The sequence below is a fragment of the Dermacentor variabilis genome, chromosome 8 (genome assembly GCF_050947875.1).
Source record: "Dermacentor variabilis isolate Ectoservices chromosome 8, ASM5094787v1, whole genome shotgun sequence".
In the NCBI taxonomy this organism is placed as follows: domain Eukaryota; kingdom Metazoa; phylum Arthropoda; class Arachnida; order Ixodida; family Ixodidae; genus Dermacentor; species Dermacentor variabilis.
In genome coordinates this window covers 154,982,123-155,004,238 of record NC_134575.1, presented here as the reverse complement: position 1 = coordinate 155,004,238, position 22,116 = coordinate 154,982,123, and the positions used below count along the sequence as shown (strand labels likewise).

At 49.6% G+C, this 22,116-nt stretch overlaps 1 protein-coding gene across 1 annotated transcript in view; it reads left to right on the top strand.

The window, feature by feature from the left end:
• The window catches only part of Nup154 (nuclear pore complex protein Nup154), a 280,785-nt gene that overhangs the window by 79,492 nt on the left and 179,177 nt on the right, over positions 1 to 22,116 (top strand). The window contains exon 4 of the mRNA XM_075703099.1: positions 6,062 to 6,311. Coding sequence (XP_075559214.1) covers positions 6,062 to 6,311 — 250 coding nt within the window. The remainder of the gene's footprint in view (positions 1 to 6,061; positions 6,312 to 22,116) is intronic.

Here is a 22,116-nt window from a genome sequence, read left to right as displayed (position 1 = left end):
AGGAAAGAGCTGATAGACAACTTCAAACACGTCTCCAGCTGCCCAATGAAAGCGTGGCCGTCTTTGTGGAAGAAATTAATCTTTTTGCTAGGGCAGACCAAGAAATGCCAGAAGAAAAGAAGCTTGGTTTTCTTACCAGAGGAGTGAAATAGCTTTTCACTGGGCTAATGCGGAGGCCACCAAAAATGGTTGCTGAATTTTTAACTGAAGCCGCAGCCATGGAAAAAACACTCGACGTTCGAAGAAGACCGTACGGATGCCCTGCTCTGGTCCGTGGTGCGTCTCTCACGGAATTCGACACCATGAGCAACCTTCAAGACACACTCAAGGCTGTCATACAAGAGCAACTTCCTAAAATGTTCCCTAGCTCCAGTCTTCAAGTCACAGCGCTCAACAATGTTATCAGACAAGAAGTCCAGCAGGCACTGGGAACAGGGCAACTAGTTCAGCCGCACCAAGCACCCGAATACACCTCTCGACCACCTCAGGTTATGTCGTATGCCGCCGCTGTGCAAAGCCAAGTGCAGCCGACCAGATCGGAGTACTCGCCATTGCAATGCTATTGCATTGCAATATGCCATTGCAATGCCTAGAGTCGCACAGGCAGCCCCGAGAAAGTCTGACGTCTGAAGGACTCCCGACCAGCGTCCTTTACGCTTCCACTGCGGCGAGCCCGGCCATGTATACCGTCGCTGCTTCTACAGGAACCTCGGCATCCATGGGTTCCTTATCGGGGCTCCACGTCCGCAACCTGGCCAAAGGCCACTTGAGATCGAACACTACCTACAAAGGCAGAATTCGTCAACAAGCCGCTACAACTCGTCATCACCCTCATCCCGCCGTTCTACTTCTCCCCGTCCTAGCTACGCGGAAGCAGCACGAGGAAGGTCCCTCAGCCCTAGCTTGGGAAACTGAGGACGACAACCGGTGGAGGCACGGTTGCAGCCCATCGCACTGCTGAAAACCCTCCCCCGCCGCAACATTCCAGTGATGTAACTACGCCTGCGCTGTATGAACAAAATGTGTCAATGACACGACAATATAATCTTCATGCCAGCGACGAGACGAAGCGATGCGTCAGTAGCAAGTACTGGCAAAGCCGCAGCACCGCACCCCGACGCACGTGCAATACCAGAACAAAATCCACGGACCTAGCAGTGAAGATTGACAACCGGGATGTGTTCGCGCTGGTTGACACCGGTGCTGACTTCTCCGTCGTGAGTGCAGTGTTCGCCACTCAACTAAGTTCTTACTGCTTGGGACGGCCCGCAGATACGAACAGCAGGTGGTCACGTAGTAATGCCAAAGGGAAGATGTACGGCTCGTGTATTGGTGCGAAGACACATGTACCCTACCGCTTTCATCGTCCTAGAGCAGTGCAGTGACGTCATTCTGGGTGTAGACTTCCTTTCGGCAAACAGTGCAGTAATTAATGTACAGGCACAGACCATAAGTCTTTCACCAGAGAACGCCATAGCGCACGATTTAAGTCCTGCATTACCTGCTTCACTCGTGATTCTCGATGAACATATCACGTTGCCACCCTGGTCGAGTGCTCTGATCGCAGTGGGTACCAACAACGGCAGCTGCGTGGAGGGATTGGTCGAAGCGAACTCAAGTTTGCTGTTTGAGCGGGGGTTGTCTGTAGCAAGATGGATTGTCCGCCTGGTCGAAGGAACAGCCAATATACTGATAACAAATTTCTGCTCGGAATATCGTCATTCGCTAAAGGTACCACGGTGGCACTCTTCGAGAATATTCCCAACATAGGCAACATCCTCACACTCGAAAACAAACTCGCACCTCTACCTCCTGACATTTCATTCGATATAAACCCTGCTCTGCCACAAGCGAGACGAGAACGGCTGCAGAAACTGCTTCATACATACCAGGATTGCTTCGCTACATCGTCCAAGATTCTCCAGACGACGCTTACAAAGCATCGGATAATAACAGATGAATGTACACGGCCTATTCACCAATCACCGTACCGCGTGTCCATGAAAGAATGGGAAGCAATCAGGAAACAGATAAAAAGAAATGCTGCATGACGACGTCATTGAACCCTCTCAAAGTTCTTGGGCTTCCCCCATCCTGCTTGTGAAAAAAAGAGACGACACCCTAAGATTCTGTGTCAATTACTGCCGACTCAACAAGGTCACGAGAAAGGGCGTCTATTCGCTCCCTCGAATTGACGACACCTTGGATCACCTTTGCAATGCAAGATACTTCTCGTCCATGGACCTAAAGAGCGGCTATTGGCAGGTGGAGGCTGACGAAAGGGATCGCGAAAAGACTGTGTTCATTACACCAGATGGCTTATACCAGTTCGAGGTCATGCCATTTGGGCTGTGTACTGCCCCTGCAACCTTCCAAAGGGCAATGAACACCGTGTTGGCTGGACTGAAATGGCAGACTTGTCTGGTATATCTTGATAATGTGATAGTATTCGCATCTACCTTCGACTAACACCTTAGCAGGCTAGAGGTGGTACTGCATGCTATCAAGTCTTCCGGACTTAGGCTGAAGGCTGAGAAATGTCGCTTTGCCTACGAACAGCTCAAATTACTAGGCCACGTTATCAACTCTGCAGACGTCTTACCAGACCCAGAGAAGACAGCTGCCGTGCGACACTTCCTACAGCCCCATGAAAAGAAAAGGGTCGGAAGGTTTCTCGGACTTTGCGCCTACTACAGACGTTTTGTCAAAGACTTTTTGCGGATCGCAGAGCCTCTGACACTACTGACAAAAGAGGACGTCGCGTTTATATGGCATGCACCACAAGAGGAAGCGTTTCGAGAGCTCCAGCGCCGTCTCTAATCGCCACCCATTTTGGCGCACTTCGACGACAATGCGGAAACTGAAATCCACACCGACGCCAGCAGTTACGGCTTCAGCACCATTCTTGTTCAGAGACAGAACGGACGAGGACATGTCACCGCCTATGCCAGTCGTTCTTTATCAAAGGCAGAATCAAATTATTCCACAATGGAAAAGGATGTCTGGCACTAGTGTGGGCAATGGAAAAGGATGTCTGGCACTAGTGTGGGCAACATGAAAATTTCGCCCATATGTATATGGCCGACCTTTTACTGTCGTTAACGATCACCATGCTTTGTGCTGGCTAGCAAACCTGAAGGACTCATCCGGACGCCTCGCAAGATGGAGTTTGCGGCTGGAGGAGTTTGACATCTCCGTAGTCTACAAGAACGGAAGAAAGCGTTCAGACGCAGATTGTCTGTCCCGAGCCCCTGTTGAGCGACCACCACCATGTACAGACGACGACTCAACTTTTCTGGGCATGGTTACCACCTCCGATTTCGCCACGCAACAGAGGGCCGACCCTGAATTTAGTGGTCTGATTGAGTACCTTGAAGGACGAAGTGACTGCGTACCACAAATCTTTAAGTGCAGTGTGTCTGCATTCTGCTTACGAAGTGGTGTTCTAGCCAAAAAGAACTTCGATCCTACTAAGAAGGCCTACCTTCTTGTACGATCATCGTTATGTCCAGAAATTTTGCTGGCGTCTCATGATGAAGCAACATCCGGACACCTCGGCTCTGCACGAACACTCGTGCGGATTCGAGAATGTTATTACTGGCCGCATATTGCCGAAGAAGTCAAGCACTCTGTCCGTACGTGCAGAGAATGTCAATGCCGCAAGACTCCCCCAACGAAATCTGCCGGATTCCTGCAACCGATTGAACCCTCAACAAGACCGTTCCAGCAAGTTGGATTGGACTTTCTTGGGCCTTTCCCGACGTCCACCGCTGGGAACAAATGGATTGTTGTTGCGACGGATTACTTGACTTGCTATGCAGAAACGTGCGCGCTCTCAAGAGCCACCGCTGAAGAAGCCGCCAGATTTCTTGTTTTTCATATTGTCCTGCATCACGGCGCGCCAGAGGCCATTATCACTGACAGGGGGACAGCATTCTGTAGTGACCTGATGCAGGCCATACTGCGGTACAGCCAAACTACTCACCGCAGAACTACCGCATACCATCTGCAAAGTAATGGTCTCACAGAATGGCTAAATAAAACCCTGCCAGACATGATGTCAATGTATGTTGACGTTGAGCATAAAACATGGGATGAAGTACTCCCTTATGTCACCTTCGCATATAATATGGCCATTCAGGAGACAACTGGGCTGACACCGTTCGCTCTTGTTTACGGCCGGGAAGTGACTACGACACTCGACGCCATGCTCCCTCATGTGAATGAAGGTGACCCACATCGTGATGTGGCGACGTTTCAGCAGCGCGCCGAAGAGGCCCGGCAGCTCGCTCGAGTACGAACCGCAAGACAGCAAGCAATTGACACCCGGCACTACAACCTTCGACGCCTATATCAAGAATACACTCCCGGCGATCAAGTTTGGGTATGGGCACCAGTTCGCCGACGAGGCCTCAGCGAGAAGCTCCTTTGACGTTATTTCGGCCCATACAAGATTGTCCGCCGTGTGGGTGCATTGAACTATGGGGTCATTCCTGACGGTTCGACGAACTCTCAGCGACGGCACGCACCATAGAGTTTCCTACAAAAATTACTAGAGGGAACTCTGGCTCTGCAGTCGTTGTCCTACCTTGGGAATGATGGGAAGTACGTGGATCTGTCTGATCTTCGTGCTTGTGGATTCAGACGTTCTTGTGGCTTTGTATATTGCACTATATAAACCTTATTGTCGTATTCTTCAGCACAATCTATATTCTTCGAAGTGCAAAAGACGCCGGGCACACGTACAGTTGCTATGAATTGCTACAATTGAGCTTGTCCAGGTGGCCAAATCGAAACGCACCAAGTGTCTCAAGGCACTGGCATGCCCGCGATAAATTCATAAGGGCGTTTCATTCGCTTGTCGATACATGCGTCCATGGCTTAATGGTTTCAATATCAGGCTTCTGTGCTAGCGCCCCTGTGTTCGAATCCTGCCGTCGGGCAATTTTAATGATGTTTATTATTGTGCAATACACTGTTGAAAATGACGAGTTTACAAAGTCACAAAGCCGTTTCAAGCCAAAAGGACGAAGTTTAGGCAGATCCATGTACTTCCCATAATTTCCATGCTGGGACAACCGCTCCCATTGCAGCTCCCATATACACTAGCGCCAGAGTTCCCTCTAGTAATTTTTGTAGGCAACTCTATAGCGCGCACGGCCTGATATTGTTCATTCATGTTGTGCGCATGAAGCTGTATTACGCACGTTAGAAAACTTCTAGCGCAGTTTTGTAGTTCTTTTTTTCTTTACTAACTTTGTGTTCAGCGCGAACTCTAGTGCTGTGTATTTATTTACCTAAGTCCTTATTTTCAACATCGGGACGATGTTTTCTTTTGGAGGGGAGCAATGCCACGTGCCTTTCGGGCTTTGCATCTGCGCCGGTGGTGTTCGAATAATGGATGTTAACGCGTGTGAGCACCCGCACAAACCTACCGCGATAGCTTCGCATCTACGATGGGCCCATCATATCAGGCAGGCAACTCGCGTTATCTCTCGCGATAGTTCTATGCATGTTCCTTCACAGCCTTTAAATACTCTCTGCAGGTAGGAGATGCTCGTTCTTTGTCGATTGCTGTCCATGCTCGCATATGTTGCTGCTATAGGGCTAGTTGCTTTTGGTTATGTGGGGCACAAGTTCGCCTCAATAAATGTTTGTCTTGCTGTGCACTCGTCTTCTCTAATTACCAGTGTGTAGCACCACTCGTGACAATATTTGATCGACTGCGGTTCTCAAGTTGTGCCTCAAATTCAGCGCAGGTGCATAGGTGGTGTTCAAAACATGGTGTCCATGGCCTGTTTCCAGTTCTACAATAGGTGGTGTCCAAATCTAAGCCCTAGTGACAGCTATCTGGATAACAGAAACATATCCTGAAGATAATGCTTCTGTTGGCTGCATTTGCCAGAAGCACTTAGGGAGCCGTAAATGCATCATAGGTGCCATGTTTTGGACATCGCCTATTGCTTTCAGTGCGTGTAGCCAGCAAACCTTTGAGATTAGTTCTGGAAGGGGCTGTCGCTTCAACAATAACCTTGTGTCTTGCCCACCATTGGTGTGACAGGTGGTGGTGGATGATGGCCGGAAGGCGCTCTATACGCGCTCCGAGAGGGGCACCTTGCAGCTGTTTGACCTGGGTGTGCGGGGTGATCAGGCCAGCCGGGTGATTTCGCTGCAGCTCCACCAGCTTGTCCAGATGGCTTCACGGGTAGCGCCTACGGTGGACACCGACAACTTTCGTGTCCTGGTACACATCCAAGTCATACCGCCTGCTGAGTCTCCACAGGCCCACCTGGTGGTCATCACTCAAACTGGTGGGTTGTGCACATCTTGCATAGGAGGCTGCCAGTGGACTCTTTAGTTGCCAATATGTTGAATAGTTCATTACTTGATTTCATTCACACTGCTCGTGCACCATTTCAACAAGCCCTTTTCAGACGTTTAGTATTTACTTGCAATATTGTTAGTCAGGCTATGTCGGGTAGTTAAACTGGACAGCCAGGCTAGTTGGAAAATAGACATTTCATGCATTTCCAGCGCTTAAAAGAAATAGGAAATAATAAGAGGAAAGAAGCAAGGACAGGTAGGACACTGGCATATAAGCAAGGGCTGTACATCTTCACTGTTATTGTGAACAAACGTAGGCATGTTTTAATGTTACTATTGTTATAAGTGGGTAAAGGGGATATACTGCACAAAAAGTAACATTAAAGGGAAGCTGAAAGGTTTTCCAGAAAAAATGAGGGAACATGTGTACATAATAGTTTTCAACCCTCCGAATTCGAATATCGTATCGAAATTGAGTGAAAGAAAGCGCAAATATATTTTATTTCAACGAAAAGTGCAGCAGTGGACACGCCCAGCTCGCGCGTCTCGTTTCCGCCTGTGATTGGTTGGGCGCCTCGTGACGTCAACTCTAGTGACCGACCGCTGCCGCTACACATGAAGCGCGGTGCCAGGTAGTTTGGTGCTGTAATGGAAAATTAGGAGGTAATGGAAAATTTAGAGAGACTGCGTTTTTCTGAGGAGTTCGGCGTTACTCCCTACATGTCGAGCCGATTGCGAAGAGCCGGCCTCTCGAAAAAGCAAACGATGCTGGTGCGAGCAGTGCTTTCGACGCGAGCGAAAGCAAAGTCTTGGGATCTCCTCGTGTTGGAAATGCTCTTTGGTGAGTATGTTTTTCGCAAAGCGATCTAGTGATCTCGCCGATCTTTCGCCGATCTAGTGAGCTCGTTTCCGGTCAAACAACTGTAGTGTTCTGTTCCTGCATGCCTCCTCGTGGAACGTAAGCGGGGATGCGATCGTCGGCATTTGTGCGATGTACAAAGCTGTCGGCAATCTACAAAGACGTTTTAAACGCGTGAAAAGCTTCCCGGTTCATGCAGTACGTGTAATGACCTTCATCTGTGCGCCATCCGCACACTGCTCGTAACCGAAGTCGTAAAGGCGGCGAATTCCGTCGGCTACGTGAGACGGTCGGTTTCTCGCTGTGCGCGAGAGAAGGGGGAGCGTAGCGTCCTGGCGTGCGCCGGCTTTCCAGCACATGCAAACTCTACATTTGCACTGCGTTATGGTAGCTGCATGCAGTCTGTTTTACAACACACGTGCAAATAGAAAATTCGCGGTGCTTTGGGACGAAACCTGCGTCAAGGGCGGGAGATAAACATGCACATTCCGTTCGGCGTGCTAACAGGAAGGAGCTCGCAGTGAATCAAAATCCAGGTTTCGGCGAATTCGTGTATTCATAAGGCCTTCCAACACCAGTTATCATCAGTCAGTCCGCACTCGTGCCGTATTTGTTTTCGTTGCTCCAATCTTTTCGCGCTCCGTTTAGAAAGCCTGCTAGTGGAAAGTAGTCCTCTCTCATTCTGTGGCCATATACAGCAACTGCGCAGGCCGAATTGCAGGGCTGGCCGTATACTACCACTCTACATACACGCTAACGCACCAACAAAGGAATGCAGGGTCGATCGAAGCTGATTACGATGGCATGCACGCAGAAACAAGCACGGTCAGGCGCGCTCGCACTGGCTGCGAAGGAACAAAACACTAGAGTTGACGTCACAACACCGCGGTTTCCGGTCTACGCTAGCATCGTCAGCGTCAGCAGCAGCGCGCGGCATTCGACGGGGGGCGGAGCTACAGCGCAATTTTAACCGATGATTACGTCGCTCCTAATTGAAAAAAAACCCAAAATTTTACCTACATGGTTTATGAGGTTCCCACACACGTATATGAACGTCTTATTGAATTTGACAGACTCTTCAGCTTCCCTTTAAGCATGGCAAGAATTGCTACGGTAATTAGCAGTGCAAAACTTTTAATTGTTATAACACAAATATGATATTGGATATTGGTAATGTTGTAAAACCATGGTAATTAGGAAAATTTGATTATTCGGATTTGTCCTCTGGTCCAGGCAGACGGATGCATTATTTTGTGGCATCAAACTGTGACCATTTTGGATGTATTTGGCCCCACACTTGTCAATTTAGACATCCATTCATGCATTCCAAGTGTGGAGCACTGTAAGCGTTAAACGCAAAAGAGCGAGAGCAGTGCTAGTGTCCAACCAAAACAAACTGGCAAAGTTCACATCGTTATTTTCAACAATGGAAACCATATGGGTTTCCATTGACATGTAGGACCTAAAGGACAGGAACGCATTAGCGCTTCATGCCTATTAGTGCCTAATAGCCTTCGTTCTTGCATCTACCACCACACATGACACTGTGTTGGCTGCATGCTTTCAAAGCTATGTAATCGCCATCTGAGTTTGCGGGGTAGTGGTTGCAGTTTCATCTGCAGCTATTGTGGCAAACAGTAGTTTCATTTTGACTCGGCGCACGTTGGCCGCATGCCTTCAGGACTGCATAGTCACCAGCCAGGATCGCATCAGTAGCAACCGTGGTGTAAGCTTGCCGCAGTTGAGGCAAACAGCAGTTTTAACGCGATAGTGTTAGGGGCCCTGTTTTGCAGAAAAGCTGGTGTTGACGTCCGGCATCGACCGTCGTTTTGGGAATAATCATTACGAACTATGTACAGTAAAACCTCGTTAAACCTTAGTTGGCCGGAGCTCAGGAAAAGTACGTACTAAATGGTCGTACTGTTTAACCAAATTAGCATGAGACAGCCCACTTAATTAACTGTCGAAAACGGAACTCGGAGAGAGTGCGATGAAAGGGGAAAAAAACATGCAGTATTTATTCACTTCGCGCGACAAAAGTGTTATTTTAGTTTGATGCCACGGCGCCTAGCACAAAGACAGCGGCCTCAAACTTACTGAAGCTGCGTGCCAGCTTTTCAGCCAGCCCCTTCCTCTCGGCAGACACTCGCATGGCAGATTCCTCGGCGTTACGTATTCTCCGTGCAAGCGCGCAGTAGTGCTGCAGAAGTCCCGGGGCGCCTTTTTCATTGCCGGGTGCCGGAGTTCGGAATACTTTTCGTTTGGAATAGTTACATTATTGTGCCCTGTTCTCGTCGCGACGATTGCATTCATGAGGCTGACGTAACGAGCAGCTTCTGCCACTGTCGGACCTGAATCACCCTTGCTGTCGCTTTCCGTGTCGACCTCATCACTCTCACTAGTTGACACTTCGGCAACAACAGAGGCAACGATGGCGAAAAGTCGAACCTCGTAGCCGACATCTCTTTGCTGTCGCAGCAGCGCTGCTGAGCAACTCCTTCGCATTCCAAATGCCACACACCGTAGTCAACAGCAGATCCCTGTCACGTGCCAGCACCGACTTCTTCGTGTCATGTTCGATAGCATGCACAATGTCTAATTTTTTCTTCTATGTTGAGCACCCGGCGTCTTTTTTATCCGAGCTTCGGCATGATGCGAGTCTTTTCTTGCACGATGCCACAACGCTCTTTGGCACGGCGTCGAAATGATGTTGATGTTGATGTGGCTTCATGCGCAAACACAAAGGATGCTTTGAGGCCATTGTTCCGATCTCTGAGGCTTGTTGTTTTGCCGGGCCGCCCAATGGAGATGACGCACCGCCGTGTTTGCGCGACGAAAAGTGGAAACGCTACGTTTTAACCGATGCGTATGCAATAAGCTGGTACGGTTTATGCGGATATAAAACACATGATGTTCAATGCGCGACGAAAAGTGGAAACGCTATGTTTTAACCGATGCATATGCAATAAGCTGGTACGGTTTATGCGGATATAAAACACATTATGTTCAATGGCCACTGAGTCGGGGATTTGACTTTACTGCTTTTAAAACGAAACTACTGTTTAAGCGGGTACGGTTTAACGAGGTTTTACTGTATACACAACCACGCAGGCCCTTTTTGTAGTGCAAAGAAGTTTCTGAACTAATTGAATTTCTCAAAGTAAATTGTGTCAGAAAAATCGTAAAGTATAACTTACACACAACCTACAGACATGATAGCGTTGGATTGTAATTTGAATATAATAAAACCTTGTTAAACTGTACCTGCTTAAACACTAAGGTGACTGTTTGGGCATGTTGGTAGGACGTGAATGCATGAATGCTCTGCGATCATGCGTCTCAGCCTCTCCTTCGTCCTCGTCTTGTGCGCAAAAAGCTGCATTCATGTCCTACCAACATGCCCAAACAGTCACCTTAGTGAGCTTCATTTCTAATACATCGAGCTCCTTTTCACATGTTCTGTGCTCATGTGTCTCTGCCTCTCCATCGTGCTTGTCTTGTGTGCAAAAAGCTGCATTCCGTTTAAACAGTAGTTTAGTGTTAAAAGTAATGAAGTCAAATCCCCGAGACAGCGGCCATTGAATATAATGCGCTATGTATCCGCATAAATTGTAGCAGCACATTGCGTACGTATTGGTTAACCCGTAGTGTTTCCAGCTTTTGTCGCAAAATCACGGTGGTACGGCAGCCCAGCAGAACAGTGAGCCTCAGAGATTGGAATGGCCTCCGAGCACAAATGCAGAGGGCACTTCGAAAGGTGAAGCTACATCAACATCAGCATCATTTCTGTGCAGTGCCAAAGCTGGAAAGCATTGTGGCCTGTGTTGTGGCGTCATGCAAGCTGGGACAAAAACCAGGTGCTCAGCATAGAAGAAAAATTAAACATTGTTCATGCTATCAAACGTGGCACGAAGAGGTTGGCGCTGGCATGCGAGAGGGATGAACCGTTGACTACGGAGTGTGTCAGTTGGAATGCAAAGAAGTTGCTTGGCAGTGCTGCTGCAACAGCGAAAATACGTCGGCTACGAGGTTCAACTTTTTGACGTTTTACTTTTTGCCATCGTTGCCTCTGCTATTGCTGAAGTGTCTCCTAATGACAGGGATGAGGACGACATGGAAAGTGAAAGTATGGGCGATTCATGTCCGACAGTGGCAGAAGTTGCGCGTTATGTCAGTCTCATGTGGGTGTTTGTCGAGAAGAGGGTGTGGGCAGAAAAGCTGGCTCGTAACTTAGGTGAGTTTGAAGCCGCTGTCGTCACTGTTAACCCGCCGCGGCATCAAACGGAAATAAGACTTTTGTCATGCTAAGTGAATAAATACTGCATGTTTTCTGCCCTTTCATCGCACTCTCTCGTAGTTCTGTTTTTGAGAGGTAAGTGGGCAATTTCACGCTATTTCAGTTAAGCAGTACTATCGTTTAGTACATACTTTTTCCGGGCTCCGGCCAACTACGGTTTAACGAGGTGTCACGATATACGAGAAAATGTCATTCTGTCACGCAGAAACTCATACACAAATTCCTTTTAATGTGATAGCATTTTCCAGGTGCCATTTAAGGTCTGTCTTAGTAGGAGCGGTGCGGCCCCCTCGGTTCCTTGCACACCATCAAAAAAAGAATCACAAAGGTCGCCTTCGGGCGTTGCTTTCGCTGCCACCGTTTCCTGGTAAACATTACGGTTACATAAGCTGCAGTTGCCGGGAAGCGTGAGAAGCACTCGTGGATCTTTGAGTGCTAGTGCGTTTCACTCTTAAGGGAAGACGCGGGTCTTGAAGCGGCAAAAAATTACAAAAAAGTCGATTTTTGGAAATGTGCATTTTCGCTATGTTTGTACATTCAAAAATCCCTCCGCGAAATCTAGAAGCTAAATTTAATCGAAAAATAAAAAAAAATAATGCTTAAACGGGCCAGGGTGATTGCAAAATTAGCAATATTTGGTCAAAAATGTTCGAACTTAGCGCTGTTGCCATTTGCAAACGTGGAGGCCGGTGGCTGCCATCTTGCGCTTGTTTTGAAGCTGTTTTCTTTGTGCGCATTTTGCGCCAGCTCAAAATGGCGTCGATGAAGCGAAACAGACGCTACCACGTCATTTCTGAAGGATGCATCCGTGCCGTCGATTGGCCAAAGCGCGCACACCCCTGTGCGCCTCGCTCCTATTGGTCTGGCGCTGTTTGGCGCGCGCTCGACCGCTCTCGCATTTTGCTACGTTTGTTTATCTCTGGTTTCATTGCGCCGTTCTATGTTGTCTACATTTATTCAGCCGCTTGCTTCACGAGAATGTTTGATAAGGTGTTCATTTCGCTGCCCGGATGGCTGGAGGAGATTGTCGTGTCAAGGCTACTATGTGTCAAGCGGCCATGGAATGCGCGATGGAAGGCAGCTAGGCCTGTCATACTCCCGGAGTTGCCAGTTGCTGGTCTGCCTGGACATTCTACCGGATCAAGTTCCGAGCTGCAAACCGGCACGTCTAGCGTCAACACTTCGTCCGCCTACGCCACGCGTGTTGGCAAAGATTGTGTAGGCACTGTTTCCTTCACGACTGAAGTAGTGAGCGCGCAGTGATCGCCGGAAAACGTGCCTGGCATCGCAGTCTGCAATGGTGCAAAAGTTCAAGCTGCTGGGTGTCGACATGAGAGAGGATGTCAACGACAGCGGAACTGAATTTTCAATCGTGGATTTATCCATCGTACAAGAGTTCCTTGGACTCGTGCGGTGTCCAGGGTGCGGCTAGAAAGCGGTGATGCTTTCAAGGACTCGTAATGCAAAAAAGGTGAGGCGTGCAGACAGGACACAAGAGTAGAGAAGTGGACAACACGAACGCCGACTATCAACTGAAAGGAGCACATGCATCCTTACCAACTAGCTCAGCTTTCTGTCGTTCTAAGCTTTCAAGGACCCCGCCAAGGAGTACGGGCTTTCAGCAATGTTCTGACAACGTTCTGTCGTCACAATGCTGCGAGAGCAAAGGGAGATCCTGAACCCAGGCACCGCTACAACTTTCCAGAACATGTGGCAGAAGCAATGCTGCCTGTGTATTCGCAGCTATCTGAAAAAACGCTGCTCTAGAGATGCCAGCGAGCAAGACGCAATTCGAATGAGAACCTTCCCTCGGTGATTTGGAATGTTCCAAAGGAACAGCATGCATCTCTTTGCCGTGCAAGCTGCTGTTGTGGAAGCTGTCCTAAGCTTCAACACTGGGGACCTGCTTGCGTCCACTGCAGTTCTAGTGCAGCTGCACATGAATATTCCTGGCACTGCATCTCAGCGTGCAAAGGAGGAAGACTGCCATTGAAATGCTAACTCCAGCAAGAAGCCGCCTTGAGTGCAAGGAAGCTGTCCAAAAAGTGGCATAAAGATGGAATGCATCCAGATTATGCCCCTGGTGCATTTCCTTGAGATTTTATTGGTATGTTCCCAATAAAGATGTTGCAGAATGTTTTTCCTTGATTTCGCATAACAACAATTCTGACACTTCCAATTTTGGAGGTAAAATAGCTTCTGTCCTATTTCAGCTATCAGCATAATTTTTTTTTTTCCGGAAACAGAAATGTATGCAGTAAGCAATATGCCCCTTTTCAAAGAAGTACTCTTCTCAAAAAATTCTTGAAATGGGTCACATGTTTGACATATCAAGATGGCATTTTCTCACAACTTTGATGAGCTCTAACTCTTGCTCAGATTAGCCTAGAACATTGATTAATACCTTATGACACTTCCTGAACATTCTAGGTAGTATTTATACTCGAACCACTGTGTTAGGGTTTTCTGTTTAGATGCTAATTTTCCTCCAAACAATGGACCCAGCTTATAAAATGCTTTCAGAGTATATTGGAAACTACTTATCCTATGGAAAAATTAATTGCATTTTTAGAATCTGCACATTAAAATACACAAAGTGTGAAAATTTCGTTCAGATCTGTCTACAAATAAAAAAAAAATAGTCTTTCAAGTGTAGCCTCCCCCCTTAAAGGTGAAGCCCAAACATCCTCGAAATTTTTGTTTTGACTCGGTGCACATTGGCTGAATGCTTTCCGGTGCATAGCCAACAGCTATTACTACGTCGAAAACGACCATGGTTTAAACTTCCAGCGATCGCAGCAACAATAGTTTCGTTCCGACTCGGTGCACATTGGCCGAGTGCTTTCAGGACTGTGTAGTCAGCAGCTGTTACCACGTCGATAGCGACTGTGGGTTCAGTGCAGTAATTGTGGCAAACAGTAATTTCGCTTTGACTCAGTGCAATGCCCACACAGTCACAAACATGATGGAAGCTGTCGAGGATTAAAACCAATTCTACCGATGCTCCCACAGTCTACTGTGAAACCTAGTTGATGCTGCATACCTGACGAAAACCTGGCATAACTGCTGACTAAATGGCAGTGCACACTAACTTCCATGTACAAATTTGCATCTTCTGATGTTCGCTGCTGCTACCTACGAAGGAATAAATCGATGCTGCAGTAAATGTAGGCAAAAATAGGCACTATGTAGCTTTTCCTTTCTTTTTCCGATGTCCTAAAATATTCCCATTCTCTTGCACAAGCATGTGATAGCGTAGATTATACACCGCGGTGGCAGTACCAAAAGAGTACAGTTAAACTTCGATACAGGTAAACCTGCCTCTAAGGAACCTCCATACAATGAATTCCTCAACACTCCAAAGTTTTTATATTCCTCGCTGTCACTCCATGTCACTCCACATGTATTTGTGACCTCTATATAACAATGTGGTGGCAGGAGGCGCCCTGGAAATAACGAATTCCCCCCGCCGACCACCTAGTGATTTTATCCCAAATTTTGTTATGTTTGCACGAGCAGCAGCTGCATACATCTCCTGCGGTTGCCCCGCCGACGACTGAGCGTTAAGTGGTGTCATCGGGGTTCGCGCGCGTGTAGTAGCGCCGGCGACAACGAGGCTTCCGCAGAGTGGAGCTGGCGCAGAGAGTAGGGAGCGATGACACTTGTGCGCGCATGTCTGCGCACGCATTAAGGCACCTCCTGTGTTCCTGGAGGCCCAGCGTCCCCCATTGGGATTCAACAACCCAGAGAGCCCCCTGCCTTCCGTGGAGCTTCGTTGGAGGGTCCGGAAACTTAGCTCAAAACCTTGTAAAGGACCTCGACCTTCAACAACTGGACCTCTGAGGGTAAGCTAAGTCATGTGTACTTCTCCTTAGAAGGTGCCGTGAGGACTTGGTTCAGGAGCCGGGAGTCCACCCTTATAATGTGGAACCCGTTCTGCAGTAACCTCCTGAGGACCTTCATGAGCGTTGTCCAAAAAGAAAGTGCCCAAGCTCTGCTGGAAACCTGAGGGCAACTACCTAATGAGACCATCACCATCTTCATGGAAGAGATGACCCATCTTTTCTGGCACGGCGACCCGGAAATCTCTGAAGAAAAAAAAGTCTGCTTCTTGATGCGAGGTGTAAAACAAGGACTTCATGCCGGACTGGTCCGCAATCCACCGAAGATCGTGGCTGAGTTCTTGACAGAGTCAACTGTGATTCAGAAAACTCTGGAAATGTGCATTAGGCAATATAACTGCCAAGTGCTCACGCTGCACTGTGCAATCCAAGCACTGCACCCCGGTAACCTCCAGGAGACCATCAGGGCCTTTGTGCACAAAGAGCTGCACAAGACATACCTTTGTCGCAACCTCAGGTGTCCTTGGTCACTGACATGGTCAAGAACGGACTTCGACGGTCACTGGGAGCTTCTGAAGTGCAGCCCGAATCGCCGCCTCCCATGCTGGTAGCGATGACCTACACCGCTGTCACCCGTACCAGAGCGCTGTAATGACGCAATGCCGTCGTCCGCCACCACCAGCTCGCCCGTCTGTCACCATGTGCCACTACCTAAGGAATACAGATGTATGGCGTGCCCCCGACCACCGCCCGCTGTGCTATCACTGTGGAGAAGCAGGCCACGTCTACTGCCAATGCCCATACCATGACTTGGAACTGCGAGGGTTCGCCGTCAACGTGCCGTACTCGCAGCAAGGTGAACGGCCTGGCGATATCGCTGACTGCCTAGCCGCCAGTCAGGGGAGCCCACAACGACGGTCCCGTTCACCCTCACCCGGCCACTACCTGTCTCCATAATGCCGACCATACACTGGCCCAGCTTGGGGCTGCTCTGCAAGCCCATATCTGGAAAACTAAAAGCAGCAACCGATGGAGGTGCGGTTGCTTTTTGTCGAACTGACGAAGATCTGCCGTCGACTAAGAAGCCAAAACGCCTGTCATGACGACATATCAACGAGACGTCGCCATTCTGACGAAGTCTGGAAGCAAAGAATACGCCAACGAAAGATGACCTGACGACACCACGTACCAGCCACAAGTCAATGCAACGCAGCTGTGATCCGACTCCAAGGCCTAACTGCAATGCAAGGCAAAGAACCTCCGACCTCGACATGCGTCTCGAAGGCCACGCAGTCACCGCCTTAGTGGACACAGGAGCCGACTACTCCATCATGAGTGGACCTATCGCTGCCCATTTGAAGAAAGTTAAGACTGCATTGGAAGGCCGTCAAATTTGGACCACTGGAAGACACCTCATAATGCCGTCTAGATTTTCCGCGGCAAGAATTACCATTCATGACGTTACTTACCCTGCCACCTTTGTTATCCTCCAACAGTGTTCACAAGACATCATTCTCGGCATGGACTTCCTGAACCAACACGGCGCAATCATCGACATCAAGTGGAAGTCGATAACGCTGTCGGAAGATCAAGCGATACCACCGGAGAGCTCTCGTAGTCACCACCCCTCGAGTGTGCTCGAAGATCAAGGGAGCAACCCGCCTCGCTCCAGCATTGTTATTTCCGTCAGCACCGAAACACCTGCTGACATAGAAGGCGTCATCGAGGGTGAACAACGTCAACTGCTTGACCGTGCAATTTGCATCGCAGGAGGGAAAGCGAAAGTGATGCTGACAAACTTCAGCCATGAGTTTAAGCGCATCAACAAGGGCACGCCGATTGCACACGTCGAAGGAATTGCAGAAACCAGCAGTGCGTTTGTCCTCTCAGATTCTGCCGCCTCTACCCTGAGGATCATAGTTCCCGTATCAGACTTTGACGCAGATTCAAGTCTCCCCGTGAGCAAGCAGCAACAGCTCAAAAATAATCTGACAATACAAAGACTGTTTTTCGACGTCATCGGGGATTCGACGAACACCAGTGTGGGGATGCGCGACTCTCATGCGTCCCCTGATATCTTGTTTTCCCGCATAGCTACTGCAGTGCGGCTTCACTGCGGGCGCCAGGCCACGTGGCGGTCGGAGTGGTACAAGCGCAGTGTGAGAGATGGTGCGAGTGTTGCACTGCTGCAGGGTTACTTGGGTGCGGGAGAGACAAGGCGCGCCCTCTTTGGTTCGGTACAGCAAGCAGTGCGGACGTGCCGTGCCGCGCGTGCACCGATCCATGCTTCTGCGAGACCGTCTCGCGTGGCCGCCTTTTGAACGCGCCACCGTTCGCGTGACCGTACAGGCGAACGACCAGGCATTGGGATCCAGTATGGGGCGAACATATTCGCTCGCTATCTGGTCGCGGTGAGTCCGACTTCTAGATTTGTCACGTACCCCATCGGCATGTTTTGTGGATAGCAACTTGGCTAGCAGGCATTGATCTATGAAAGGTGCAATAAATGCCCTTGTGATTGTTTGCACTACTGTGTTGTCGTTCCTTTGTCCCAAGAGTTAGGGAGGAGAACCCCAGACCAGTTACAAACCATCACATAATAATAGAAGAGTGCTCTCAACCACTCTGCCAGAACTTGTACTTCGCTTATTGTAAGCATATTTTTGTTTTTAATTGTCTGCTACATTAACCTCATGTTCTTTCATATACCGTATAATGCGGAATATAGGTCGAGGCGGAATATAGGTTGACCCCCTTACATTGAAGCAAAGAAGTCAACATAAACATTATAAGGCACAACACTTCGTTTTATTTAGTGGTGCCGCCAGACTCGTCACCTGCTCATTCGTTTGAGCTGTCTGAACTCTCGTCCAAAGACGACTGCTTTTCACGGGCTGCATCCCACAACATGTCGTCCTTGGTGCCGTCCAAGGAGTTGCTAATGCAACACTTCTTGAATGCTTGCACCACCATATCGTCGGGCAGCGAGCGCCAGGCTTGCGACACCCATGTGGCCACAGTGGCGAGAGGCGGCCTGCGCAGCCGGCCGGTTGAGGTCGTCGAGTTGTCGCCGGCCATCCACTGATTATATTGTTCACGGACACGGTCTTTAAAGAGCTTGTTGAGCACAACGTCCAGTGGCTGAAGTGTTGACGTCATGGCTCCCGGAATGACGGCGAGTTCCGTCCTCCCGTCGCGGAGTGCCTGCTTCACACCTGCGGTCAAGTGCCCGCGAAAGGCATCCAAGACAAGCATGCTTGGACACCGCAGAAGTGCTCTGGGTCGCCGATTCCAGACGGTCTTAATCCAATTGAGCGTGAGGGCCTCGTCCATATAGCTCTTTTCATTCATGCGAACAACAACATCCCGCGGGAAAGCCTCTTTCAGCAGCTTTCTGCCGTCTGCAGTACACGCGAGCATCACCGTGAAGCGTGAATGCTCGTTCCCCGTAGAAAGAAGCTTGACTTCTTTTGCGCCGCGTTCACACACTGTGGTGGGCGACGGCATGTCGAACCACACCGGCATTTCATCCGCGTTGCCGATCTGTCCTAACATGTAGCCATGCTGCTGCCGGAGACGGATAACATAGTGCTGGAATTTGATCAGGGGGGGTCGATAGTTGATCGAAGCGGCGCTGTTCCTATTTGCGGTGGCACCCTCAGAACGACGGCGCTTGCGGGGAGCTTTGGTAGTTGATGGAAGAGCAGGCATCGCTCGCCGGTTTGTCTTCACCTGTTGCGCTTAGCTTTCTTGACGAAAGGCATTGGTTTGACGTGTTCCACTTGACTGCCGGCTACGTGCTACTTCTATGCTACCCCAGTCGTCATGAGTGCTCCAGGCCCACTAATCGTTCGGCACTCGTTCACAGCAGTGTTCAAGAGGGCTGCCAACCTTTACACCGAAGAAACAAATCGCTGCGCAGCGGGCCGCAATTTCTGTTTCTGAACGGGTGGTGCGAGAGTGGCGATTGCAGCGAAGCGAAATTTTCACCTCTGACGGCAAGTGAGGAATTTCCCACATGCCGAAGTCTGGACGCTTTACGGAGCTGTAGGCTAAGCTTGCGGAGTACGTCGCTGAAATGCGTGATCGGTCCCTGTCAGTGAAGTGCGACATGGTCATGTAACAAGCCAGGACCTTCGCCTTTTAAGGCCCTGCTCCACCGTGAGTACGAGTGGCTGGCGGCAGAATACCATGAAATTACGCCAGCCGGACCTGTAAAAAGAGCCTCCCTGACGACTGGTGATGCAGGGAGCGATAGATGGGAGATGCAGGTGAGCCAGAAAGGAGATCCAAAAGAGAGGCCACCCAAGGATCCTTGCGCTGTTCTGATGCGAAGGTGTCGATGTCGACTCAGGGTACCGCCTCAATGGTGGAGAGGGAGGCCGTGTTGGCTGGCAGCGGAGAGCGGGACAGAGCGTCAGCGTCAGTGTGCTTGCGACCTGAGTGGTAGATGATGCGTATGTCGTATTCTTGAATGCGCAGAGCCAAGCGGGCAAGGCGTCCAGACGGGTCTTTTAAAAAGGATAACCAACAAAGGGCATGATGGTCAGTAACCACATTGAAAGGCCTGCCGTATAAATAAGGACGAAACTTCCAGAGTGCCCAAACGATGCCCAGGCATTCTTTTTCTGTGACGCTGTAATTACGTTCCGCTTTGGTCAGCGCACGACTGGCGTAAGCAACGACGTACTCAGAGTAGCCAGGCTTGCGCTGTACAAGGGCAGCACCAAGGCCAATACCACTGGCATCAGTATGCACTTCAGTTGGGGCGGTAGGGTCGTAGTGTCGCAGTATAGGTGGAGACGTCTGGACACGACGTAAGGTCACGAATGCGGTGTCGCATGCAGGAGACCAGGTGGATAGGTCGTTGGTGCCACTTAAGAGTTGTGTCAGAGGTGATATAATCGAGGCAAAATTGCGACCAAAGCGTCTGAAGTAAAAACAGAGGCCGGTGAAGGCGTGGAATTCTTTGAGTGTCTTAGGGTTAGGAAACTCTGCCACAGCGCGAAGCTTTGATGGGTCAGGGCAAATGCCATATTGTGATACGACGTGACCTAGAATCATGAGCTTGCGCGCGGCGAACTGGCACTTTTTCAGGTTCAGTTGCAGGCCTGCGTTGGTCAAACATCAATACGTGCCTAAGGCGAAGAAGATGCATGCTGAAATCAGGGGCGAACACAACGATGTCGTCGAGGTAACATAAACACATGCTCCATTTTAGGCAGCGCAAGATATTGTCCATCATTTGTTCAAACATAGCAGGCGCATTGCATAGGCCAAATGGCATCACATTAAATTCGTATAAATCATCTGGAGTAATGAATGCAGTTTTAGATCGATCAACTGTTGACATCGGGACCTGCGAGTAGCCTGAGCGTAAATCCAGGGAAGAGAAGAATTCAGTGCCTTGCAAGCTGTCCAGAGCGTCGTCAATGCGCGGTGGAGGGTAGACATCTTTTCGCGTTATCTTGTTAAGACGACGATAATCGACGCAGAACCGAATGGAACCATCTTTTTTTTTTGTGATGAGAACCACCGGTGATGCCCACGGGCTATTGGAAGGTCGAATGACGCCGCGCTGAAGCATGTCGTCCACATGCTCACCGATCACCTGATGTTCCTTGGCGGATACGCGGTACGGGCGCTGCCGCAATGGCGCGTTGGAGCCAGTGTCGATGTTGTGGCTCGCGGTTGACGAGCGACCCAGAGGAGGCTGAGCAACATCAAAAAAAGAGCGGAACTGGGCAAGCAGGTTAAGAAGCTGGGAGCGCTGCTCGGAAGTAAGGTCATAGGCAATGAAAGGTGCGAATAAGTCAGGTGATGGCGGAGCAGAAGTCGAAAATGCACAGAAGTCAGTGAGATATTCATACGAAGCATCCAGCACGTCGGTTACAAACATGTCATCAAGAGGCTGAACATGACCAAGTGCTTTGCCACAAAGAGCCTTCAGGGCTGTAGGAAGCGGATTGCAGAAAACGATGGAGCTGAAACCGGCTGAAATGTCAAGCCTGGTGAAAGGGAGGGGAACATCTTTGCGGGTTATGGAGAGTTCCGAAGGAGTGAAGAAGACAGCGCCTTCAGAGAAAGTGCCACAGAAGTCGGGAAACACGGCAGACGAGTACAGCGGTATGGCGATGTCTTCCCGAAGGACTAGCTTAGCGGGAAGAGAAGTGGCGCCGATGAGGGGCACGTCACACAGAGGCGATAATTGGACTTTAGCACGTGCACAATTGATGACGGTGTTATTTCGTGAAAGAAAGTCCCACTCACGTATCGCGTCGTGAGAGCAGGACTGCAGAACCACACACTCCACAATATAGAAAACTCCCTGAATAACAACTCTAGCTATGCATGCTGCTGAAGGCTGAACTGGCTGGGCGCTTGCTGTGCGAAGAGAAAACCCAAAAAGTGGCATTGTAACCATTCGTAAAGCGCGAGAGAGGTGTTCGTTTAGGACAGACACGGGTGCTCCAGTATCAATTAGCGCAATGTAGGGACGCCGTCAACAATAAGGTCGATAACTTTCGAAGGCGACAATGGAGGACTTGTACAGATTGATGACGATGCAGTTCCTGCCTCCGGAACTGCGGCGCTTAGTTTTCCTCTTGCGTGGGTGAAGGGCGCCGACGCATGGGGTACAACGAGCGGTGACGCGGGGAAGGTGAACGACGTGTAAGGACCGGGTGCTCGGCTGGTGGTCTGTTCGACTGCTGGCTAAAATAAGTGTCGTGGAAAGGTTGCACTTCGGCAAACCCATCAGAGTGCAGCATGCGGCAGCGGCAGAGTCGTGCAAC